The 27,588-nt window shown below is 40.0% G+C and overlaps 1 protein-coding gene across 4 annotated transcripts; it reads right to left on the reverse strand.

Annotated features, from left to right (window-relative positions):
- Window positions 1–554: 554 nt before the first annotated feature.
- CDC42EP3 (CDC42 effector protein 3) lies at window positions 555–27,588 on the reverse strand. Of its 4 annotated transcripts, XM_032102553.1 has the most exons (3): window positions 26,843–27,006; window positions 4,684–4,810; window positions 555–2,682 (listed from the first exon to the last, which is right to left on the reverse strand). In XM_032102553.1, the coding sequence occupies exon 3, from the start codon at window positions 2,392–2,394 to the stop codon at window positions 1,627–1,629; it is 768 nt and encodes a 255-aa protein (XP_031958444.1). In that variant the 5' UTR covers window positions 2,395–2,682; window positions 4,684–4,810; window positions 26,843–27,006; the 3' UTR covers window positions 555–1,626. The 4 variants fall into 4 exon arrangements, with proteins under 4 accessions (XP_031958444.1, XP_031958443.1, XP_031958441.1 ...); XM_032102552.1 differs by lacking the exons at window positions 4,684–4,810; window positions 26,843–27,006 and adding an exon at window positions 27,371–27,588; XM_032102550.1 differs by lacking the exon at window positions 4,684–4,810.

The raw sequence follows: 27,588 nt of genomic DNA on the forward strand, positions 1-27,588 counted from the left end.
ATCTCATTTCCTCACTTTCAGGAATAATATGGGAGACTGTGCATTAATGAGACATGCAGCTACAATAATAGATGTGTTTAACAGGGGTAAAGATTGTGTTCCAAAAACATGCTGAAGGAACATTATTATTTGGCATTGATGCCCTAGAAATTTTAAGGATAAATATAATATGTACTAAATAATCCATGACTTACATGTTCTTGTAGGACGATACAGATAAATATGGTTATCTAATGAAGAACTGTCTACAAACTGTGGTGGGATTTTACCTAAAGACTTCAGTGAAAGCTGCTGGAACTCTGCCACTAACTTCACTGGGCCCAAAGTATTACTCTCCTATTTACCCTTACTTTAAACCAGTATATATAGCCCAGAGGGTCCTATCTGCTTGGAGTTTGCCCTTAAAACCTCTGGAACTAAACTGGAGAAATCAACTGAATTAAGTTAGAATTGATTTGCCCCTTAGTCTCATATTTCTGCAACTAGTCTGTTTCCTTATAGGAGAAAAGAAAACTTTGTGTTTTGATGAGGCTGTGTAGTGAATCACAAAGACATAGCAATTTAAAGGGTTTTTTATTGTATTGCACAAGGTATTTATGCAATCCATGTAGGTACTGTATTGAAGGATCCACATTTCGCAAACATTGGTTGTTGCTGCACACATCACTAGCGTTGTGAATAACCAGTGCCTTCTTCAAAAATTAAAACAATCAGTTGCAAGTTTAAGCATGTTGTGGAAATAAATGAAGAAAAAAAGCAAGGACTATTAATACATATTTCTCCTCAAACACACAAATATACAATTTTCAGAAGAGCACCAATAATGCCAAGCAACTATTTTGATGAGATACTGTATGTGTAGGCTCTGCAGTAAAAAGCCAATATGCACACAGAAAATATATTTCAACTTTTAAAATAATTTAACCATAATATCTTGCATGTGTCACCTGTTTACAACATAACATTTCATATACAACATCAGGCCCAAGCCTCAACTTGTGTAAATTTGTGCATACTCATTTAAACCAGCTGAGACTTTGGACCAGGTATTCAAGCTGAAAAAGCCTTCAAACTGTTCACATCTGAATTCAGAGTGGTAGTATAAGACCAAGAAAATAGTTATGGTGAATTTATAACAGAAATGGTACTATGGAAAATGAAGATAAACACTATAAAACCCTCAAACACAAGGTTCTAGAAAGAGGCCTATACATAAAGTGATATTGTAATAATTTATAAAAGTGAATAATTAATATCAGTCTCCTTTCTGACATTAAGAGATTCTCACATATTCAGAAGCCTGTAGAAGTGAACTAACCAAATGCCACAATCAGTATCATCCTCAAATGCTGTTTCTTAAGTTTCTGATCACTAATACTGGTACTTAAAAACATTTTATATTTGCTGAAAATTGTTATTAAAATTTACCTTCCTGATATGAGAATTTAGTGTAATAAAAATCATGAAAAACAATAGGTAAAAAAATAGTATTTTAAGAATATTTTTAGAAAACCCGTCAAACAACTGCAAAAACAGCTGATTTTTAAGTGTCTGCTTTTGAACTGTGGTCTTTTGTTTGTTTTTGTTTAAGTGAATCACTTATAAAGAAGCAATGGAGTACCAGTTCTAAGATTTGTTCTTGTCCATTACATTGAGGACCTCATCCAAAAGTGAGGGCCCCAAGTCAAGTTGCAATGAGAGAAGAGAGCCTGCAAGATCTGAAAGGGATTCTTCTGACTTAGTCTTTGTCTTGGTTAGTTCACACGAAAGCCGACTGTCATCCAATAAATCAACTGTTTGCCAATCAGTGCATCGTTCAGAAAAGCTGGATGAGTGGCTGTCGCTACCGTTAGTAAAATGTGAAGAAGAACCATTTTGCTCCCATATGTCATCTTTGTACATTTCTTCATCCTCCATCTCTTTACCTTTCTCCTGCAGTTTTTCTTCTATTACTGGCTCACAGCTAAGCCTAGGATGTCTTGATGACCTGATGGATTCTTGCTTTGAATTAAATGTCACTGGTGACAATAAAGGCAATGTAAGGGCTTGAGAACCCCCAATGGCAGGAAGGGAAATAGCATTTTTGAGCACTGGTGATGGAGTTTCTGTAAACATGGATTCGGAAGTGCTGTTTGCCCTTAAGAATTCACTATGGATACCAGACTGGCTAACTCTGGTTTTACCTTCATTTCCAGGCAATAGCTCGTAGTTACCTTGCAAAAATGAGATATCTCCGAAAACATCATGCTGTCCCTCTTTTCCGATGTGTATGGTATGGCGAAAATCTCCAAGTGGAGGGCTGATCATATCAGGAGATAAGATATCCCTTAGTTTGAATTTCTTCCCTTTCTTATTGTTAGCAGCTTTCAAGTAGATGGGTGTCTTGGCTGGCATCTTGCTTGTAGTTTCTGAGAGAAGTAGTTATTAAAAAAAAAAAAAAAAAGTGAGGGAAGGAGAAGCCTCTTACAAAGCCAGTTCTTCTCAGGAGACCTTCAGTGTTAGCAACGTTACATTGTCATCTTGAACCACTCTTGCACACAAAGTCTTTTTTCTTCTGATACAGAGAACTGTGGAGTATGTGAAGGTAAACGTCTCCCACGTCAGCTCTTTCCAAGGTGGAGCACAAGTTTTGGGGTCAAGTTAGCAACCAAATGCCCTGCTACTTCCACAACTTGAGAAAACCTGCATGGGATACAAAATCAGGTTATCATTAATGTATTTTTCATGGTTCGTTCAGTCTTGTTTTTACCAAACCCCAAAATTAGTACTGGTACTGACAGTTCCAGCCTGGAGATTAGCTTTATGATGTTGCTTCCCTTCATTAGGCAGGATAAAAGAGTTCAGATTAACAAGGCTAGCTAACCTTTCTCTGACTTCATAGCTTTTTTTGAAGTCAGAGTTTTTTAGACACAGTTGCTGAGCACAATTCATTTGATAAATATCACCATCTCAATCTTTCTTCTCCTTATTCTGGCATTCAAAATGCTGACCTTTGAGACCACATGCAGAAACACATTTATAACATTCAACAGCATTAAGTTTTTTGGTAGATCCAGGAAGACTGACAGAGTCATTCAGGAAACCTTTTTGGATATGGAGTAGACTCTCTTGAATTAGATAACTGGATAATTAGATTAGTATTCAGATACTTCCAATTAGTGCTGGAACACTCACAAACTGTAACCAATAACATTTCCAATAATTGTGCCCATTTACAAGGATAGTTTTAGGAACTAGAAAAAGGAGCCGGTCCAGGTTTTTCAGTTTGTTAGGAACATCCAAATGCACGTGCCTTAGAGGAGATTGATTCTTGTGACTACATTCTTTAGTCTACATGAATTCTTCATAGCAGCTATAGACTAGATCATGAATTATGCAGACCATGAGGCCACAGTGATTCAGAGTTGCTCTGTGCAGCCAATTGAAACAGTTTTTGCAAACCATGTTGTCCTACTGGAATGTGGTCTTTGAAAGGCCTAATAGAGCTAACAAGGGCTAACAGGCTATTAAGTCAACTATCTATTGAAAAACACTCTTTGTTAATACTTTAATGGTGTATTTCTTCCTTACAGTGCCAGTTCCTAACCCTTGGACAATCTCAGATAAATGCTTTTTTTCTCCTGGACATTTTTATACTTTCTTCTATTAAGTCCATGCACCACAGACCACCCCTTCTCATCAGAATACTCAGCTACAAATCCATCACTCTTTGTCCATCACCACCCTCACTGTGTAAAGGAGATTTCAGCTTTTATACAAAAAGACTGTTCTATACCATATGTGGAGGGAAGCTGTCTGTAACAAGTGCTACTTTTGCTGCCTTTTATCTATGCCCTGGCAGGTTTTTTCCTTCACCAATTAAGCTCAGTAAGAATCACCAGGTTTAAAACTTAGCACTGTATGCCTACACACCCAGGTTGTCAAGAAGAATTTAAGCATTTTAACAAATCCTTTAACCGCAGTAATTAGTTCCTGCAGTGGGGTACTTAACTGTGCATCACAAGGGGAGCTGGGAGTCTAGCCAGGTCAGTGCTTTGGTTTTTTGATTCCCACCAGGTATCTACTGCACTTTGATAATGTTGAAAAGCCCTCCCCCGCAAAATACATCAGATGTAAACAGTTGAAAGTTGAAATACAAAATAAGCTCAGTGTTCAATAATTTATGAGGGTATTTTATGATTTTTAAGATCAATTTTGAAAACACAATTGATCACATCAATCAATTAAAACCACGTCAAAGCTTCCTTCTACACAACAAAATGGAAATTCATTAGGATCTACAGTTTAGTAGGAGATTCATGTTCCATTTACTCCATGTCAGTACTGCAAGATAGAAAAGTAACTCCTAAGATCTCTACGCGTGCCCCTACAACAGGAACTGAATTGATTAGTAAAATCAACCTAACGATTTTAAATTCTGAAAATCACTGCACTGTTTCTCCCCGTTTATCATTCTGCCCAAGCAACCCATTTAACAAAACAAAATGTCCTCAACTCTACAGAGAAGACTATTATCAAAAAAAGACGAATGGTGAGGTTTTTTATGTTTATCTAGTGGACTCAGCTCTATCTCACTTCCCAGAAAAAACAGGTCAAATTCTCTCTGATTCTAATTTCTCAGTCTTTCAGGTCTTTTAATTTGAATGAATGGCTATGTAATGACAACGTGGTTCAAAGTCATACCTGTTGGTCACTAGTTTAAAAATGAAAGACAAATGCCAGTTCATTCAAAGCTTTCATGGCTTCCACCAGTTCTGATGTGTATCAAAAACCATTATCACTAAACTCCACAGGGAGGTTTAGAAAAAACCTGAAGGAAACAATGGAACATCTGAACATCAGGAAATACTAAAAAGAAAATATAAAATAACTTTTAGTATAAATAGGCCATTTTGAAACACCAGAAAAGCACTGTATTTTATTTAGCTCATAGCTCAGGCGGGAAAATACAAAAACTCTGGATGCAGCACAAACTTGGACACCCAGATCTCCTTTAGTTCTTGCACTACGAGAGAGCCCCAGTAAGGGGCAGTGTAAAACCACACTACCCGAGAGGATGCTGCAAGAGACACCACTATCAAGAATTACAAGCCCTCTCTATACAGCAGTCCCTTTAATTGTGAAGGCCTTGCCTTCCATTTGGCCAGTGCAAGAGCCTTTACATTTGAGGAGAAGAAATTTCACAATTACATGCTTAGTGCAAGCTCCATTTTCTCTACTGAAAACAAAGGCTACTCTTACTGCAGATATCAGTACCCACAGTATTGGAAATCTGCAAATTACACCTTTTAAGTAAAAGGGCTCCCTTCTCAATGGTCAGGCCTTCCATGTACAACATAACATAGCTTTGGAGCAACTGTATTTGGTTTCTGCATACCTATCTTCTTTGTCAGCTGCTGCCTGAAGGAGTACAGATTTTAAGCTACTTCAAGCAAATAAATCTGGAAATATTCACTAAGCCTAAAACGCTATTTTTATTCATACTTAATTTACAAATAAATAAGGAAGAACCCATATCAATATATAACATATAGTATATATACATATACGCACACACACATATATACATATATAAAGTAGTTCTTTTGGTAAGAAAAAAATATATAAATCCAACTTTGGCAAATGAAGAAAAGCCTAATGACACTAAGCCTCCAGCTCAAATCGTAGAAAACTAAAAAATTAGTCCACAAAATTTTCACAAGAATCTTAACACACTCCCTGCACTCAACAAGATTTAATGGAATCCCAAGTGCGCATGGGCTAAGAGAAGGGACACAACACACTGCAATCTTGATATCAGGTCACACAGTAAATTTCGCCTTGCCTTAAAATGAGACCTTTTTCTGATCTTACTGCTAAAAGAGTCTCTGTTTTGACTAATTTCAGCTCAGTAACTAAGTGATTGGAATGCTGAATGAGAAGTTACCAGAAAACCAGAAGTCTACAATCCTGGACTGCCACCCTACAGTGAAAGACCTTAATTTAAGAGAAAAACAACATGAAAGGGTTTTTATTCCAGTTGAAAAGATATCCCTCTCCTAACAAGATCCAAACATGAGCCAAACCAGAGAAATTTCAGCCCAGCAAAAATTAAAGTTTTCGTTTGGCTGTAGCGCTTGCTCATTTTCATTCCTATCACTTCACATTCTCATCTAAGTGTTTTGCTTGGTAACAAAGACTAATATTTTTAGAGGTACTTCTCAATCTGCCTTCTGTCCACTCAGCAGTCATCACCTTCCACACAGCTCAAAGTCTTCCATGGATGCCTTAGCTTATTCCACAGTCCATTATAAAAGGACAGACTATCAGCAAATATCTCAACAGCTAAGCTTGCAAAGCCAGAGACAAATAAGGGTCAAGGTGCAAACTTTTATTTGTGCAAATATCCTAAGAGACCTAGATCCTTAAACAAAAAAATTATAGGAAGAAAACCACATTTCCACAGAGCAAAGCCAGAAGCAACTGTGTGTGCTGGGAAGCCTATAGCTTTCTACAGGGCAAACCCTTGCAAAGGCTCTGCCTTACAGATCACTGACTAGAAGCACATGAAATTCAGAGAAAGACCTTTCCAAAGCATAATTTAAAATATCATTGGATTACCTTGCAGAGCAAGTCAGTAAGAGAAAACTGAGTCTGTACATTGGCTAAATATCCAAATAAAAACACAGTAACATGGCAAAAGAGACACAAACTACACAACAAGCAGCTGCAACTTTTCTACATTATGAAGTATCTGCAAGCATAGAAGAATTAGGCTTTAGGCCTTCATTTTAGCTACCAGTAACTTTCATTTTAGGTTTTAGCTACCAGTAGCTTTCAGCAGTACAAATAAACTGTTAAGAACATCCTTGTGAATGCTGTTACTTTCACTATGTCTGAAACAACATCAAGCGTAAAACACATTTTTACTGGTTTTATAACAGGGGCCTGAAGCCATGCAGTCACAATTCCTGAATGCTAGTAAAACACACTCCCAGCTACCCAAGTCCTCAGGTACAAGAAAAGCATCAGATGATGCACCACAGAGCTTATCTCTTGTGTTCCTGGGGACTTAGGTGTCCTTATCAACCATCAGACTCTGAAGACAAGAGGCCACCAATCTGTCCACTTCTACACCAGGCCACCAGCTCTCTGCTTATAAAGCCACCACCTTCTAAGTAGCTTTAACCACATCAGGTGCTAACACTTCTCCCTCCAGATTGTTTATCTAAATTTACATTGTTTATAAGAGGCACAGCCTTTGAAGTCATCTGTGTTAAAGTCAACTTCCCTTGATCAGGTTAGAAGTCCTTGTCTCCTTTGCTTCTCCTTTCATCAAAGAATTTGCACCTTCCTGATTAAAGTTACAGAATTCAGTTACTTTATAAAAACAATCAGGCTAAATGCACTTCAGCTAATTTTCTTAACTGCAGTCCACTGACTCTCCTAGATCAAATCTTAACTTATTTCACTGTGTTATCACATACACTTTTCAGAAAATGAAGGAAAAAAAATTCCAAACCATTCCCACAGCTACAGAAGCACAGGTCAAGAGAGGACCTGACCCTATAGTGCAGTTGATTCATTTCTGCATTGTCCTGAAAAGACAGAGATGCCATGTGCTAGCTGTGAAGGTTGTCCACCCTTCTCTTAAAATTCCCCATACATGCAGACTACATACATTAATTTACATCACAGACGTCAGTTATCAGAGAATATGCACCTAAAGTCTTTCCTGTTCCAATCTGGGTGCTGATTAATACAATTAATTACTTTATCTAGTCTAGCTGTGGAGAAATAATTAAAAAAAAAAAAGGGCAAAAAGTCACATAAGGATACATTTTAATTTCTGTTGCTACAAACCACTTTTTTCCACATAAATCAAAGACAATTAGTACACTAGCTGTGAGCTGTCCACTTGAAATGTTAATTGCCACTAAGTGTAAGCACAGAGAGGGACAGTGTCTTTCTCTCCAGATCTTCCATTTCTCCAGCACCCTCCTCTTTTTTCCTGCCTCTCTAAAACCTAGGTTCACAAACAAAGAAAAAACAAGTTCTTGAAATTATTTTTAATTGTTGACTACTTTAAATCTTGTCACCCTGCCTTTACAAACAGATCGAGCTGAAGTAAATTATGTTGACTAGGGAACACTTTCAATTAATTTTAAACCATTAAAGTACTTGTGTTTTATATTGAAATGAAGTAATTGTTTAAGAGTTTTTAGTTTAGCTTGTAAAAAAAAGAAACAAAGGAGAGCAAACCTCGTTTGGGGGGAAGAAGAAAAAAGGTCTAATATGAGCAACTGGCCTCAGTCTCCAATTATTTTGTTCTTTATCAGTCTGAGATTACAAATGCCCTTTGTCAACCAGAAACCTTCATTATCATTCTCCAGCAAATAAAATGGATTTATATTTTAGAGGGTAAAAAGCAATGCCATACTTCAGAAAGAGAGAGAAACATTTTATTTCAATGTGCCGAAGTTGTGAATCAATAAATCAGTTGAGCTTTCTCCATCTCCCTCACCAATATACTTCCTCACCAATATTCATCACCTGTAAATTTGCACTACAACAATTTTGTACTTATTTGCAAGATGCTCCTAAAAATACTATGCAGCCTATACTGTATAAATAGATCTCTGCATTGTTTCAGTAGAAGTACATCCCTCTTTGATGCTCTACTCTGAGATTCTAAATGTTTTTAATACATGCTTTATTGACACTGTAGGACTAACATTTTAAAAATCTGGTTGTGATGCAATATGAAATTAAATGCCTTGCACAATCTGTTTTTTGCAACTGTACTTATTATGACCACTCATTAGAATATCTTAAATAATTCCCTCTTTTTTATCAAGCAATTTTTTTCACCTTTCAACAGGTTTGAATCACAGCTTGCTTTCAGCTTTGAAAAGTTAGTATCTTTTCTAGAACAATAAAAACCTTCCTTTCTTTTCTCCTCTTCTCCAGAGACAGGGATTTAATGAGCTCACTGTATTCTGTTGTTCAGCTCCATGGACTGAAACAGGTCCCTCTTTCTTACCTTCTCCTTAGCTTTGCTGGCTGGTACATTCATATATACAGATTTAATGCCATATAGTTCATTGGCTTCCAAAAACTGGGAGAGTACAAGTCCGTGCAGATTTAGGCAGAGGTACATGTCAGCACAAGGTGCAACAGCCAGCCAAGGTGAGGTTATGCTACACCAGACAGGCTGCACCCTGAAGCACAGTCACACATCTCATCCTACAAAGTCACACACCAGGTGAGCAAATAGCTGGGAACCATAAACCCATAAGCCACAAGATGGACAGGCTTAAAAACTTGTCCATCAGTTCTCTTCGGCCCTAGGGAAAAACATGAAATGGGACAAAAAAAAAAACCCCTACAACCTGAGCTGATGGTGTGCCATCTAAAAGCCTGGCAAACTGCTACGTTTGAAATCTCAACTGCCCCTTTTGATGTCAGCCAGCACTCAGATCAGTTTAAATGGATTATGAATCCACACTCCACACCCTTTGTGATTCGGAGCAGGTTAGCATAGATGGCTTTCTCTTTTGACACAGAGGGTGTAGTTCCTCAGCCCAACTCTGCTCTCAAAGCCTGGTTTAAGAAGTTCCCACCTTGGATTCCTCACTCCTCGTTGCTGGTTCCTGGTTCTGCACCGCAGTTCCCTGTACACTCCGCAGGCAGATGGACCTACAAATCACACTTCAAACTGGTCACAGCCGCAGTTCTCTCCACTGACTCAGTTTACAGGACAGGCTTAGCAACAGCTGCAGCTGCCCGATGGCAATGCTTCAAGAGAGTTCAAGCTCAATATAACTTGCTGTCAGAAAGGCATTCTCTCCTTCCCCCCTACTGTATGCACACACTTGACCCCTTACAGGCCAGTTCAGCACACAACAAGGTGAAAACTAACTAGGAAAGGGGTGTAAAACCACGAGGCTTGGAATGAGACTGCTACTTTCACCTGTAAAAAGTAATTTAAATAGCTAAGCTGTCTCTTGAGACATCACTCTTAGAAAGCAAGGAGTTCTGGCAGAAGGGATGGCCAATCCTTAACCATCTCTTCTGCAAGGAAAAATGTCCATGGAATTACATCTCGACTTTACACACCTCTGATGCAAAAATGGCTTTGTAGCTCCACTTGTTTCTGCCTTCGGGTTCCCGAGACTGCTGTCATACTGAAATTAAGGTTTTCTAACTATAGTTAAGATATTAATACTATTTTTGGAAAAGACTCTTAGCTTAAAATTTCTTTAACTGCTAGCTGCTGACAAAAGGCAATCTAAAACACAAGGATCCTGCAAGGTTTCAGTAAAAAAAACCCCAACCACCAAACCCGCAAAACCCTATCCTGAACTCCCGACCTCCAATTCTCAAATATGCTTCATTTTTAAGTCAAATACTCCTTATCATCTCCTTGAAAAACACAAGTGACATAGGCATATCATAATCACCAGTGCTATTATTCATTTTTCAGAGTGTTTTGCTTTAAGTAAGTATTGCCCATCTTTAAGTGGCTGATAAACTAGTTTTAAAATAAACTTGAAAGCCAGAGAACCTTGTATATGCAAAGAGTAACGAGGTAGATATATAAAGATACAGAAAAATCTACAGTTACACAGGACTTATTTTTTGTATTACATAGAAAAAGGATGAATCTTCTGCTCTGTTGCAGTTCTGCCTCCTTCAGAGAGTTAAATGGTCATCAAGATGAGATCCAAGTTGATGGGGTTGGAGTAGGTGGAAGAAAGGAAATGCTTCAATAGATTAAAAAAAAAATCCTCACTGAATTACTTTTTGGTCCAACTCATGCCCTCTTTAAGGAGTGGGGCTGAAATCATATAGTAAATAGGGCTTCTAAAATTTTGTAATCTATATTCAGTTTTAAGTATATTGTTAGTACAATAACAAGTCCATGTCAGCTGAAGTAACTGGCTTATCACCCTTATATGAAACAAAAGGCAAAAAACAGAAATTACATCTTTACTGTGAGTTTATACTCTAGTTCTAACAAAACAACTACTATTTGAAGGGACTATTTGAGCAGAGGTAAGAATCTGGAAGAATAAGTGACAACTGGAAGACGTCATATTCTGGTGCTGCTCTGCAGCATGTTAGTGACACCTCCAACATGCCCCAGCTGACAGGGATGCCACACACTGGACAGTAGTGCAGGGGTCCCCACTTCCTCCTGAGACATTTGGTTGTGTCAGCTTGAGTTGCTTGTACTCAATGGATCAGATTTATTTTTTTCTAGAATATATCAAGTAGTATCAGGGTGCATTCACTCTTTGTGCCAATAGTCATATTTCACATACTGCTCTTAAAACCTGACAGAGTTAATGAGTTTAATTTGAAAGAAATTAATACACTCAGCACTTGTACAGAGATGTACTGTCTGAATATTCAGAGTGCACAGTGGCAATTCGGTGCTAAAGCTAGTTTACTGATTAGCAGCTGATATTTCTTTCAAACTCTAAATCCCACGTATTTAATTAAACTGTCCAAAATACTGCTGTCTCAAATCCCACTAAAGCCACCTTCTCAACACTCAGGGTTTACCTCAGCCAGCACTCAGCACCTATCTTCCCATTACTGTAGCCATATTTCAAAAGATAAGTACATATCTAAGACAAAGCTTAAGCCAAATGGTGAATGAGGTGACAGCCCATGTGTAAGAGAAGACTGGACTTGGAGCTTGCATGTGCAGGCAACATGACAGAATAAGCAAATGGTCAGGGAAGCGTGTTGTATCCCGTGAGCCCAAGCAGACCCAGTGTACTGCAAGTCAAGTCCTGTCTTTGCAAACTTCTGGAAAAGCACTTTGCAGACGTTCGTTTTCTCTCTGCACTCTGCAGGGGCTCCTGCTTAAGAGCTTTGCCTCGAGACTGCAAGGGAACATAAATCTCTCTGTTCAAAGGTCAATATTTCAAAGTGCTCCAAAATGGACATTTTGTTTTCAGAAGTAGTGTCAAGGGAAGGCGTATTGGCGGCAAAAAGAAAACTTCTAGTGGGCAGTCACATTAGGGTAATGTAATCATGACTCATGCTCCTCACCCATTTCCTGACTAGGGCTGTGCATGATCAAAAGAAAGCCAGCCACAGCAATGCAGCCGCTCGTTAATGTTAGCTGGCCTGAAAGGATTACAAACTACCAGAAAACAAACTCATTGCAGAGTATCCTATTTAAAGCCTGACATAAATCGACACTGACAAACACAGTGGCGTAACACCAACCAAAACAACAACTTGCCTTTGTTGCGAGAAACAAGCTACAACTTTTTATGATGAGTTCTACCCGAACAAACCCTCTCACACACCTTTAAAACTGTAAATCCTTGGGAGGATGCCTAGGGAGAGGGAGGGAAATATCTGCTTGCTAGTTAGTATCTAGAGAAACGCAAGATACAAGCACCTTTTGAAGAGGATCACACCAAACTCAGACTGCCGTAAAACAACTACCTCCTCCCCAAAAAAGCTGTAAAAAACCACACAAATGAGCCAAAGCACGAGTTTGTCTTAAGTGGCTCTCACCTTATAAGAAAAGCACTGCGTGAGGCAAGTTCTGTCTCACTGTTCTGTCCTGCTGGGCAGCCCCAGTGAAGCGTGTGCTTAATGATGCAATTGGTGTTCATTTGTATAAAGAGTTCTTCAGCAGAAAACAGATTTCAGATCCTTGTTGGGACCTCGGTCACATTTAATTTGTTCCAAAACCCACATTAATGAAAACCCCAAAATTAATCAGATATTTCGACAGAAACTAGGCTAGACATTAGGTAACAGATGCCCACACCCAGCTGCACCTCTCTGCAGCCCTCACAGTCCAGATAGAATCAGAGAATCTTTTAGGTTGGAAAAGACCTTTAAGATCATCAAGTCAACAAGACCACTCCTTTCCCTCCCTCCCTCCTACCTCAGAAGCAGAGGTAGGAGCCTACATTTGCAGGTCCCTTTCACTCCTTTACAAAAGCTGAGTAACTGCTAAACATGCTGCTCAGCACCAGTTACTGTGTGCCTTATGGTGCTCCCAACAAGGGAGATCAAAGGGGAGAGAGATTCTGAAACTGACCATTAAATATATAATCCATTGTCAAAACCACTGTCCATAGATTTAAGACTGATCGGCACTGGCATTCCACTCTCAGGATACTGAGGAGACATATACCAGGTGTCTGACAGCCAAATTCAACCCAAATTTAACAACCATCTGTCTTTTTAGTAATGCCTAAGATCACTCTTTAGTAATCTCACTCTTTTGCCCCTCACATGATACAGAGTCCTGGGGGAGGACAAGTAGGAGAAGCAAAGTGTTGCACAAGGCAAAAATTATGTTTAGGTCTGACTAAACCAACACCAGCTAAGTGTACTGAGCCTATACTTTGTCCAGGTTGCAGTAATTACTTCAGAGTTGAGAGAAGCTGGTTCTGAAACAGAGAACACATACCAAGGCATTATATTACATTGACACACTTGCAGCTGGACTGTTACAGCTCTGTTTGTCTTGTTTATACAACTCTAGAAGCACAGAAGTGAGGTGCAGCAATCCCTTTGGGCATGGATGCACCTTGGTATTGACCAAGAACGAGATGTTACCACATGCTGCAAGTCCTTCATGTACCAATTCACACAACTGGTAGGGAAAGCAGTGGCGTGTAGCCAGAAAAATACAAGAATATAATTCTGGGACCTACTTTCTTGTGTGAAGGGCATATTTATTTACTTATTTACTTATCCTCTAATAAGTAGGTAAGATGAAATTCTACCTTTACTGCAGGCTATTTAAAGCGAATTTCTGATGGCTCTTTGCAAGCTTCAGGGAGTCAAAATTTAAGCACTACGTTGCTTAGTGTGATTTACCATCCTTCAAAAATTTAAGGAAAGATGACATGTTGTAGAGTCCAGGGCACACACCTATCACGCTGACAAAACTTCTACTGGGGGGGGAAGGGAAATCAAGCAAAATAAAACACAACAACACAACAAACACCACAACACCAACTCAGAAAACAGAACCAATGTAAAGATGGTCAGAAACCAAGCCACCTAAGTAAGCGGACAGGTATTCCTGATTTTCTTAGTGTAGGCAAAGGAAGAGAAACTGAGGTCAATTTCCTTGTCCTGAGTGCAAATCCAAATCATATCCAGCAAAAACCCCCACAATATATACTGTAACTATGCATCGGGATTAATTTAAGGCACAGTGTGGGGCTCTCTTCTCTTGTCCGTACAGTTCTTTTAATGGAGATAGTCTCTGTAGAAACACAGGGAAGGAACAAACTTTATCTCCCTGAATTACACAAGAGCAGAGACAGTACGCTCAAGAAATTTAAGAGAGAACTTGCATCCGAGTAGGGCATCAACCTCTCAGTGTTGCTGCTTCAGTACTGGACCAGAAGAAATTAATGGATAATGTAGGGCCTGTTCCACAAACTCTCTGGAAATAGCTCCCTTGGGAAGGAATAGAAATACCACAACCAAAACACTCTGAAACACAGTCTCAGGAAAAGACATGTACAGTAAGTTCTAAAAGAAAGATATTACCCAAGTGGCATTCCTTCTTTCCCTCTGTACACGGATGCTACCGGGATTCACCAGAGAGGTATGCTCCTTCTGGCTGCAGAAGCAGAGGGCAGCATACCAGGCTTCTTCCTTGCAGCTCAAGGATATCTTTACTGGAGGAAAGTATTATATAGTTCAGCAACAGCTATGAGATCAATGTTAAAAGTAGTTCAGCAACACCCCTATTGCTATAGTCACAGGCTTCTTAAACCACATCCTTGAGGAAAAGAGGGTTTTGTTGTTGTTTTGTTTGTTCTCTCAAAACACAACACTAAATAGGGTTCATCCTACAATAATTCAAATTAAATATATTAAAAACCCAGCCACAGATACTGCTGTTAAACTTTTGCTGTTCCTGAAAAGACCATAACCCATTCACTTGAGAAGACAAAGTGGGAAGGCAGAGACAATTTAGCATGGGAAGAGGAAAAAGGCACAAACAACAATGAAAAGAAAAAAAAAAAATCTGCACCTAGTCAGTAAACTAAAACTCTCCAAATACAACACATTAGCAGCTTGCAGGAAAACAGTTAACTTTTAAGAGTCACCAGGTTCCCAGGTTAATGGCTGCTGATTGAGTTCACACCTCCCAAAGTGAGTATTTCAGACTGTATGAAACAAGGCAGACAATTTCACTCAGGGTGCCAAGACAGGCTGAAAGAGCATTGCGTCTTAAAGCAAAATCTCAATTCTAAAAATAAAAAATTGTGACTACCTGAAAAATTCAGAGACTCTTAATTTGACTTGCATTTGGACTATTATATTCCCAGTGACTTACTATCCAACAGAGTGCTGTTTTAGAACTTGATTAAGGCTAATAAATAATAAAAGTCCCTTAACATCTCTTGCTAGTCACTTTTCTTATGCAGAAGATACAGAAAATTTTTTCACTTGTTTTTTTCAGACACCAATATATTCTTCTTGAGCTTTCCACTGAAATTCTGTAATTTGCTATGTATCTGGAAACAGGCATTTGCTCCTGGGTCCAACACTTTGCTGATAGCTTTAAAAACAACTAAGATAACTTTTTAAGTCACTAGTTTACATCTTTTCTCTTTTTCTCTTTCAACAGTAATTAAATCAGTGTAATCATTGGAGGCTATAACTCCTGCAAACCAGATCAGAATCAAAACTCTTGCTTTATTAATAGATCACAAGATACAAAACTGGTACATCTGCAATGGAAGGACAACTTGCAATATATGCAGCTCTTATTTCAGCCCAGTACATCCACTGAAAACCAAGAATATTCTCTTTTTTCTACGGATCTTGGGATCTCAGAGTAGATTAATTATGAGTTCTTACACAGCAGTTTAACACTCCTAATTTCATAGGCGTTTCTCTCCATTTGCAGGCCCTAAAAGGTAGTGCCACTCCCAAGTCAGACTACTGTCACACAGAGAAATTGTAGCTTTTTTCCTATGGGCATAAGGAGTTGTGTGAACTTTCTGCTCAGCAGGATGTGCAGCCTGCATTGTCAGTGAGTGCTCTTTAAACTCTTTGCCTTCAATTGATCCATTTCAGTTCGAGAGCTACCCTAAGATGATCTGCACTGGAAGACTGAGGATCAGGGGGAAAAGTCAACAGGTGGATAATGAAAATGAGGGACAGAGTGACCTTGATTAACTGTGTCCTGATTTCAGCTGGGTTAGAGTTAATTTTTATCCTGGTACAGTGTTGTGTTTTAGATTTAGGGTGAGAATAATATTGCTAACGCACTGATGTTTTTGATGTTGCTTAGCAGTGTTTACACAGAGTCATTGGCTTTTCAGCTTCTCACCCCACCCCAGCAGTGAGTCGGCTGGGGAGCACAAGAAGCTGAGAGGGGACATGCCAGGACAGCTGACCCCCACTGTCCAAAGGGATATTCCATAGCATATGGCATTATGGTCAATACATAAACTAGGGGGAAAGCTGGCCAGGGACCACTGCTCAGGAATTAGCTGGGCATTGGTTAGCAGGTGGTGAGCAATTGCACTGTGCATCCCTTGCTTTGTACATTCTAATTCTTTTATTATTAGCCCTTCCTTTTCTGTCCCATTAAACTGTCTGTATCTCAACCTATGAGTTTTACCTTTTTTTCCCCCAATTGTCTTCAAATCCCACTGGGTGGGGAAAGGAGTGAGCAAGCAGCAGTGTGGTGTTCAGCTACCTGTCGGGTTAAACCACCACAGGCTGATACCTGAACATCAGCAAGCCACTTAGAGTTTTAACAGCAGCCCAAGTCATGCATTCAAGATTAAAATGGAAGACTAAATCATATAGGCCACAGTTTCAGGAAGGAAGATTGTGCTCAGAAACAGCAATAAGAGGTCAGAAGAGATAACCAGGCTGAACCTCACTCTCTTGAACTGTAGTCATAAGAGGCTACTGCTATTCCCTGCTGCATGAGAGGGCACTGAAAGGAAAGGTCCAGTAATTCTGAATTTGGCCATCACGATGTCCAGTCCCTGTAGCCACAATTCTAAGAGAATATCACAAAACAAAAGAAAGTTCCAGAGGAGCCACAAGACTGATATTATCACTTACGTTTCATAGAAGCATAGAATCGTTAAGGTTGGAATAGACTTTTGAGATCATCCAGTCCAACTCTGTAGCTTCAGTTTGCTAAAGTGAAGCTAGTCTAAGCAAGTACAAAAAAAAATATACTTTCATCGAACAGCAAGAACAATTTACTCAGGCTTATGGTAGATTCTCTGTTAATTGAATCTTTGCTAATTTTTGGATTTTTTTTTTTTTAAAGAAATTACTGTTGTCCAATTCAAACAATTCAGGCAGTGCCAGGAGTCATACTGACACAGAACTGGATAACAATTCAGGAAAGGCCTACATCTTGTCATAAGACAAGTTCCCAGTAGTCTGTTCTGACTTTTATCATTCAAGATATGAACAATATTTTCTCCTAAATTCATGGCATTTCTCTTAAAAATTAAATATTTGGAAAAAGCATTTTTATCCAGGGAAAGCCATACTAAATTTTTAGAGCCTTTCTGTCCACAGATTATATTTCCTTGGCCATCAGGATGGTTATGAAGGCTGAAAGGACATATCTACTGGAAGTTATGAAAATAGAGCTCTCATCAAAACTGTTGTGTTTGGAAAGTTCTCATCTTTCAGCACAAAATAAAAAGAAAAAAGAAGTAGATCTCTGTGTTGGACACTACTTCAAATCCTGCAAGGAGAACCAAATAAATTCTTTCCTGTCAATTGCCATGAACAGTTTGAGATCTGCAAGCTTTAAAAGCTGTTTCTCCTTTGACACTGTGCAAGCAGAAGAGCACCCAATTCACAGCAACTTAGCCTATTCAAAACAAACAAGAAAAACATAACATTTTAAAGTACAACTGTCCAGAAAGGGTATCTAAGATCCATGACCAGGCAGAATCCATGTCCAACTACAGTTTTAAAGAAAAGCACAATTAAAAATAATTGTATGTGGCTTCCTTCACTTTTACTCAGAGAAAATTCAAACAGTTCTTGAATTTGAAACCTGTAACTTTTTTTCAAGTCATATCTCTTATATATTGTTACCGCTGTAAAACTTGACTTTGGGACCACATTTGTACTCTCAGGGTATTTATCTCAAAACTACAAACTTTGAAATTTGGAAAGCCCAGTAACTACTGCCAGCTACCTCACCAGATGGATTGAAAGAACACACTGAATCAGAGCACCTGAAAAATCATCTGGTACCATTTCAGTCATGGTTCTTTAATGTACACAGACATACACACAGACAGGTGCTCCTACTTCCGGAGATAACTACTTTTATTACAGAAAGAATACACACAATTTCTCAGATGATGCCTTTTTAACACATCCACCCACACTTCAGCTGTCTTGGAAGCTTCCATTTTAAGGCTTATTTTCAGAGTTGTTTATCAATATCTGACACTGCCATTCAACATTTTCTATCCTCTTCTGCAGCCATCTGTATATGTTTGTTTATTGGGAGGATTAGAAGGAGGTGGGAGAATTTTAATGAAAGTTTTAAACTGTTTCTCTAACGAGATAAAACAAAATTATCTATTTCTACTCCCCAGCTGTACCATAATGCCCTTTACTCCTGTGGATACACAATCCAGCAAAATCCACAACATTGCTAGGCTGTGGCATTTCTGTTCTTTTAAAGCTAGGTCTGACCTTAAAATTTGTGCCTGGGAATGTGTCTTTTCCTGTCGTTCTGAATTACCAGGACAGGCAATTTTAAGGTGTTAAACTCTGTAATTTTTACAAGATTCAGTAGCTTTAGTGTCTGCCACCTAGAATCGTCTGAAATCCTCTCTATTGAAAATAACAGCCTTCATGCTTACATTGCTCCCTCCTCACAAACAACTCAGTTGACAGGAATAACCATCAACCCAAATTCAGATCAGTGACAGAACCTCTGCATAAGAGCCAGGGATGTGGAACCAAGAGATGGAGGACAGTGGACATGGGGAAGGAATTAAGGTTTATGCATAGATGCAAGGAACAAAGACATTTACATGGGCTTGATGCAGGAAAATTGGTTGGAATTTAGGAATAGGATTAATTTGCATGTTTAGATTGTTCATTGTGGCATTGAAGCCTGCTTCTTTCCTTGCAGATTTTTCAGTTATATGCATATTATATCTTCAGAGATTACTTGGATACACTTAAAGATTTACACTTGAACGGATTCTGTTCATACCAAAGACAGTGTCAAAGTGCTTCCAACTTCTCTGTTGTTGCTTCATTAGATAACAATTCTGTCATTTCCTCCTACACAGCTGTCAGAGCATGTCACAGTAATCAAAACATTATACCATGCCACAAAATACCTTATTTACAACGTATATTTCTCTGCCAAGGTAGAGTCATGGTTGTACTCTCAAGGTAAAATAACTACTGCAACTAACAGTGAAATTCATTATCAGACAAAAATGTGAAAACTATCCACAGCATAAATTACTTGATTGTTCAGCACTTCCATTTGGAGAGGCAGGTTTTATTTTTGTCCTCACAAATTCCTTTAGTAACTCCTACGGATTCATAACCTTCTTGGACTCTTGCTATTGTAACTTTTTTTTCGTTGGGACTAGAAGTATGCATTTTTAAGAGACCTATACAGTCTACTGCTATCATATAGATTACTTTGTTGTCTTTTCAGTTGACCTCTCAGGATCTTATCTGAAATACTTCAGAGGCTGATGGGTATTCCTACTGCCTGAAGGTACATGGAGAGAAAACCAGAAGAAATATAGCCTTGCTTTCCACTAAAATCATGCCAAGCAAGTGGGGAGTGACATGTGGAACAGAGCAGCAGCCACACAAATTACTGGTCTGCTCAGTCCATGATCTTGTTACTAACAATAGATTTTCTATTCAGTCTTGAGGACTCCTGTGTACCACTGATTACTTTGTATGTTACTAATAAGAAACAAGTTAAAGCAGATATGGTAACAGTAACGAGCAAACAGTTTCATTTAAGGCTTTCATCAGGCTGACTAGATGTTACAATTGCCTTCTAGGCAGGATGACCTACTGAGCAATGAATTATTACAAATTGTATTACTGTAGCATCATACCCCTAATCACAAGCCAGGTATCTAGAATATTAAGAATTATGCAGACATAAAATGACAACAACCAAATCTCACAGAAGACAGTTCTTCAGTTGTTGTGTCTTTTGGGGCAAGGAATACCTTGGTTTATAACAGAATTGTAACTGCTGTGAACATCACTTCCCTCATATTTCATCTTTCCACTCCAACTGTTTGGACTGAAGCAAAGTACAATCCTGTTGCCATATATACAGCCTATGCATGGACACACTACTCCATTCTTCACTCCTATATTCCTGTCTTGTTTAAACATCCTAGCAGAAGAGACCCCCAGATCCATTACATCTTACCCTCTTATGAACCGTGGTTATTATTCCAAGGTCCTCTGCTATAGGAGCCATGAGCAAGCAAAGAACTTGATGAAGAGCAGTAATCTTTGGTATGTGGAGCAGAAACACGTGAACTGCATCTGACATGCAGGACAATTAATGTCACTATTCTTTCCTTGTCCCTCTTTCACTCACCATGCAGCTCTCCTACTGTTCAAGCCTTCCTTAAATTGGGCTAACCCGTAACATTATTTGTAGGGGCCTCATCTTTAAGAGGGAAATGCCAAAGACTACACAGCCACATACCATCCTCCAAATGAATACACAAAAATCACGGAAAAGCGAAAGAAAAGTGCCTTTGCAAGGACCACAGTGCTGGGGAGAAATGGCGTGGCTGGCCTTTGCATTGCATTGCAAAAGGCAGAACCTGCATCATCTTTTTTCTTCACCCTCACTGTGGCATATGCAACTTCTGGTGTCAGGGATGTTTTTGTTTTTATTCTTTGATGTTACAGAAACATGTACTGTCCAAGAACCAATGAGTCACATTAATGGTTCAAATTGCATGGACCTCATAGAATTCCAACTGATTAAGCTATCATTTGAAATCTGAACATGAGAAGACTGACCTAACCATCCTCTGGAAAAAAAAAAAATTAACCAAACAAACTCTTAGTTCCCAAGATACAGTTTATCAAATAATCCAAAAATAAATACCAAAAATTAACATTGATAGCTGTTCCCCTACAAAATTTCATTAAAAGCAGTGGCATGAGTCCGTGAACAAGATCCTGTCACACTGAGGACAGGATATTTGTGGTGTGCATCTTCAGCACAGCAAAGGGGAGAGAAAAGCCAAAACAAAACATTCACCCAGAACTCCACTCCATACACCTTGGACTAATCTTTGCTTGAGTTTCAGATCTAATTTACCCAATCTCATGAATAAACAGAATTTAACAAAATTAAAATATGCACTGAATCATATTAACTGAGTCAAAAAGGTAAAGTTAAGAGTTCTCTAAAAAATACATAGGCCTTCATGAAAAAGATGTATATAAACATACACAATTCAGGCTTTACTTAGGTAGGACTGGAGATACACATAAGAAAGAATAAAGAATGGAACTTATTTCTGATCAAAATATCTTGATGGATAAAATTTAAAAGGTTAGATTTAGGAAGTATTAGAACAAAGCACACTAAAAAAATTGTTCTGGCATCATAAAGAATTTTTAAGGTTCAAGGTTACTGAAGTATTGATTTTTCCATAGAATTTAAAAGCTTTCTGAATGAGAAGAGTCTGTTAGTGCTGTCAATATTTCTTGAGAATATAAATGAAATATGAGGAAAAATAAACAAAAAGGTTCAAGAATATAAATATGGAGCAAAAGTCCCCAGCAACACTGGCATTATGTTCCTGTACATCACTTGATACTAGTACTCAAGTACTAGAAAAAACACTCACCCCAAAAAACCTGTCTACTACACAGAAACTGACTTAGATGGCTTGAGACTATCACCTTCTTATAAAGAAATTAAGGAACTTTACTAGAACAGGAGAAATGGAGAAAGTGTTTATCAAAGCAACAAGATCCATCAGCCTCTTCTTCACCAAAGATTTGTTATTCCTACTCTTGCAGGGATCAGGGTTTGTCCGTGAAGATCATGACTGAGAGCTCTGCTGGCTAGAAAGCTGGTTTCACAACCTCTTTGCAGAAAGGCTTTAGAGATGCTGACTGTGGTGGCAGCAAAGCACCTTTGATCTTCCTTGCAGAGTATCACTGAGAATTATGAACCCCATAATTAGAAATATCATATGTAGAGCACTAAGGTTACAAACTCAAAGAACACAAAGTTAGAAAATCCCAAGGTTACATTACTTGTGCAATCATTATCTGGTTCCTTCACCATCTGCACCACCCAAAAGGACTATGACAGAGCAGGAGCTTCAGCTTTAGCCCAGAATTTTGAACAGATCCTCCCTTTTTGCTACTTCTCACCTAATTCACCCCACATACTATGTAAGGCAAGAGGACTATGAGAAATAACATGACCATAATGCATATGTAGCACCATTTTCTACAGGCTTTTGCCAAGTTACGGATACTTGCTTTTGCCAGAATAACAGGCTTTAGGTTTGCTTGACTTTCTCGTTATACTGTACAGACTTCTTGAAAAGTTAACAGGGAAAAAAAAAGAAATTTCAGACTAACAGTTTGCTTTTATTTACTATTTTTATGCTAGTGCCTAATATTCTAATAGGAAAAAAACCCACATTTGGAATGAAGACTCAACACCTGTTTCCCTTGTTTAAGGCACAACACAAATCCTCAGATACATATAAAATTTCTATAGCAAAATAGTGAGAAAGGGACTTGAAACATCTGGTATTTCAAAGGGACAGAAAAAAAAAATACACTGAGCCCTACATTTTAGATCTTCCAAGAAAAGATATGAAGTAGTATTTATTTTTAGGAAGTTCTTACAGATGACTTAAATTAATTGCCATGTAAATACACCTAAACAACCTTGCAGACCTGACTAAGCAAGTCATACCTAGTCTCAGCTTGTCATCAGCTCTTCTATCTCTGCAGAAGGTCAGCTGCTGTTTACATGTAACCACAGAAAAGTTCACTTAGCTCATTCAGAATGAGATCCAGCACAAAAACTCACAGCATCAGTCCCTTTAATCTCTTATCTAACATGTTCCCCATTGACCTTTATGATAGAAATCAAAGCAGTGTATCAGATTTGGTGAGCTTTTTTCTATTATTCAGTGCAAGTAAAAACAGCAGGAACACAACATTTACATAGTTAAGTTGTATGTTGTTGTTTTACCACACATAGTGGGAGTTGAAACCCTTAATGTGGCTCCCTGGCATTCATGAGATACTAGGTCATCAAGTTCTAAGAGTATTGCACAACTTGCTAATTTCAAAGATAACTGTAATTCAAATTACTTGTGCTAAATGTACATTTCAGTAAAATGGTCTTGCATAAAAAGCTACTAAGATAATGACGATACAATTTAGTTTCAGCATTTGAAAACATCTCTCACATTTTCAGAGCTTTAAGCACTAAAAGTGCTACTTGACATAGGCTCAGCCTGCAAATGGCCTGCAAATGGCTTATCTTTCCTCTTTAAAAAACAAAAGCACAACACAAAAAGGAGTAAAATATATTCAGCAGTTCACTAGCCTCTCAAAAGAAAAATCTCACCGTTGCTTACAAAGATTATTGACTAACTGCTCCTGTAGACTTGACTAGTGCTAAAACCATAAGACAAATGTTTGTTTCTATATTTGACTATTCCACAAATATCAACGGAACTAAGTAAAGGTATAAATATATCTTGTCACCCTGGCCAACTTTGTCCACTTGTAATCATCTCATTTTATCTGGGCAGAGTTTCCTGAGGCTTTACTAGGTCTTGATTTAACCCTTGAACTATGAGGAAGTTAGTCTTGTCAGCCAGTTCCAGCTGCTCCAAGACTCACCTTCCCAGCAGTCACCATGCTGGATCAACATCTTTGCTCAATAACATTAGGAATGTAAATTATGAGTGTAAATACAGAACATTGTAAAATATTGTAAGCAATGCTTATCCACCTGAATGTCATCCAGAAATCTTTCTTATTTTAACACAGCACTAGAAGTGTGTCTCTTCTTCAGCATGAGCTTTACCTGAGCTTGTACTGAGTAGTTACACCTCATTCTGCCATCCTGTTTCACACAGGATGTACTGTGCTCTGCAGAAGAGCCTGTGCTCTACAGGCAGTGCTTCAAATCTGCCCTCACTGCTCCACCCAGACACATCCCTTAGGACCCGCGAGCCGCTTTCACTGCCTACTAACCGGTCTGCTTCGTAGTGAGAGGAAATCATCTAAAAACAGTCCTCCACCCAACACCCGAACACAATTCTTCCCACATCCTCGTTTAAGTTCAGACTTAAGTTTATTAGGGAAATTCACCTTGCTATCACACAAACAAACAAACACCACCTTCAGCCAACTGCCTTCCCTGTAAGCACTGCACCCATGGAGATACCGGGGCTGTTAGGTACAGACCACCCAATTAGCTCAGTTTTACCACTTGGGGAAGAGGAGTTCTCCATGAGATGGTTCAGATCTTGAGAAAATATATTTACTCTGACGTGATCATAAGAGGGAAGAAGGAAAAAAAAAAAAGTCATGGTTTTATTTGCTTGTTTTCAAAAAGTAAAATTTGCATGCAGGAGGGTGAAAGCCTGTAGTGTTTTACATCAGTATGAAAGGCCAAACAGGCATCAGGTGACCTGATCCACAGCAATTCTGTTAACTAGGGTGAGGAAGAGGAGGAAGAACTGGTCAGAGAATATTCCTGAGCCCCTGGGACACACACAGCCTCACTGCCAAGAAGTGAAGGAGAACCTGATGGCAAATTCTACATGGCATAAAGAATTTTTTTTAATGCAAGTTTCCTTTTCTGCCCTAAACTATTTCTGAGAACTTGGGCAGAGGACCAGAATTTCTTCTATAAGAAGCCATCTAACTTAGAAGACTATAAACCAAAGCAGCTTACCTAATTATGAAAAGCCGAGAGCAAAACACATTTTGCCATGAACCGTCGCTTTTGTTGGTTACAGTAAAGCTGATATAAGTGATTTGGAACAGTTTTAGATGCCTCTTTCAAGTCAATGCGGCATTTAGCCGCAGCAGTCAAATAGGGATGGTGCAGACCCACGCTGCCACTGCCTCAGGGGAAGAATGGCTCTGGGCTGCCTCTCAGGTGATATCCATCTCCTTCCTTTCTAAAATTCACCCAGGCCACCTCCTGGTGATTCAGGTTGGCTTTACCAATCACAGAGGAAAGGCAGAACCACAGAGGTAGTTTCTGCAGCCTGATTTTTACTTCTCTGGATGTACAAGGTGCTCCCCAGAGAACAGTAACTGTTATTATCTTTAATCTAAGGAGAAGATAGGCCCCATTGTTTCCTTCCCAGATACCGTTGGCTTATGCTGAGGCCAGGAAAAATCATTCCCTTCAGTACTATCCTACCGACCAAAGAACCTGCTCAGTTCCTCTTCTTTGCATGCTGTAATGCAAAACAAATGTTCAAAGCAAGGAGTGCCTTGAACATAGGAATTTTGTCTTGCTTTTCTAAACGTTTTTGCTGAAAGACTATTTTTAACATGCCATAGAGCACAAGTAAATCTTGATGCTAATGCTAAAAAAGGCTGAAGCCTTTCAGTACAAGACGCTTTAAAAATAAATCATTGCAACAGTAATCACCTGCTGGTACATGCTTTTATGTTTAGCCAGCTGCTGAGCTGCCACATCTGTCACTTCTTGCTTCCAGAAATGTGCTTTCCTTTTCTGTAGGGAAGGAGAAAATTCTGCTTCTAGAATTGCGCTGTGTATCATGATGCCTTTTTTGGTATCTCTGTCATTCCTTTAAACATCTGAGCCATGGCACGCAGATTATAAGATTTCTGGTAGTGTGTATCTAAAGAATTGTTCAGCTTTAGGTTTTCATACCTTAAACATGATTTTTTTCATCTACATTTTCCTGAACAATGTTACATCCTTACAACCAGCATGCAACTGAAAATAATGGTCTATGCATGAGTCCTTGCCTCCCTCCCCCAGATATTTTTTAAAGGAAAGTAAGAGACCAGGATCATATTTGTAACATTAAACATTTCATAATAAGCCTTCTTCCTATTTTAATAACATAGCAACAATCTACAGTGACGCAAGTCCTAAATTAATTACTTCCTCTATTTTGGTCTCTTTTAAATTTCAACTGAAAATAAATCAAGTCCTTCTTATTAATCTACAGCCCACATATCTTTATCAGCAACCCAACCCAAATTCTCAAATTTGACTTCCCGACTTGAACTCTTAGCTCGACAACCAGCTTCACACCGGGCACTGACCTGCCCCCAGCGCCATGCTTGCCCCCGGTCCAGCCCCAATCCCAGCCGGGCAGGGAGCAGCGCACTCAAGCGCACGGTTATTCTTAGCCCCACGCAGGAAGACGCGGCGAAAGGGGACACACCGCACAAAAAGAAGGGCAGCCTGTTTGGGAGGGGGTGTAGGCTGGGTATGCCTTCTGTCTCCAAGGCAAGGGTCTAAAATCAGGTATGCCAAAATACACTGAAATGGAAATTTAAACCGATACAGGAGCGAATTTCAGCTCGGAATTTTAGTGATGCAGAAACAACCCGAGTCGTTCTAAGCGATAGCTCGGGCATGAACCTCCCGAGCAGCCAAACACGATCATTAATGGGTACTCCCCCTGGCTACCCCGAAATGCCTCCCCTCCCTCCCAGCCCCCCAAGCGGGCGCACTGCGGCCCCGCCGCCGCTCCGCAGGTCAGGAGGGGCAATGCCGCGATCCGGACGCGCAGCCCAGCGGTGGCGGCCCTCCCGCTCCGCGCCCCGCTCCCCGACTTACTACGGCGCTGCTGCTGCTCCCGCGCCGCTCCTCCCTCCCGAGCTGCCTCCCTCCCGCCGGTGCGGAGCCGGGAGGACAGCGGGGCCGCGCCTCCGCGACTCGGGGCGAGCGCGGCACCTGCGAGCGCCTGTCAGTGCGCGGGCGGCGGCGCCCCGTGTGCCGGGGGCGCGGCGCGGGGCCGCGGGCGGCGAGCGGCTGCCGCGGGGAGGCGGCGCTGCCGGCGGCGCTGCGGGCGGGGAGGGCGGGCTGCAGGGAAATCCTGGCACCGCGGAGCGCCGCCGGGGAGGCCGGGAACAGCCACAGTAACAATAAAGGGTTTTTCTCTCGCTTTTCTTTTTCTTTTTTTTTGACCTCACTGCGGGGGTGGGGGCCCTGCGGGCAGCGCCGGGAGGCCCTCCCCACACCCTGGCAGTGTCCTGGTGAAGCCTTCGGGTGGGCAACCCCCTTGCCCCCATCCCCCGAGCACGGTCAGCTCCAAAGCGTGCTTTAAAGCTGATGATTTTTCACCCAAACCCCCTTGCCCCTCACCTCCTCGGCGCCCCGATCGGTCAGGGTGAAGCTCAGTCCGCTCTCCCCGCGCCGCACTCATTCATCCTGCCTGTCCTCCATTATTTACGCGCTGTTAAGGAGCGCTCGGGCTTTCACGACTCGGCGGTCTGCGATTTGCAGGTAACCGGCAAATACTGCGAGACCCGGCGGGGCCTAGGGGCGTCTCCCCCCGCCCAGTGGCGGGGCCGGAGCGGAGC

This window comes from Corvus moneduloides, chromosome 3 (genome assembly GCF_009650955.1).
Source record: "Corvus moneduloides isolate bCorMon1 chromosome 3, bCorMon1.pri, whole genome shotgun sequence".
Lineage (NCBI taxonomy): Eukaryota > Metazoa > Chordata > Aves > Passeriformes > Corvidae > Corvus > Corvus moneduloides.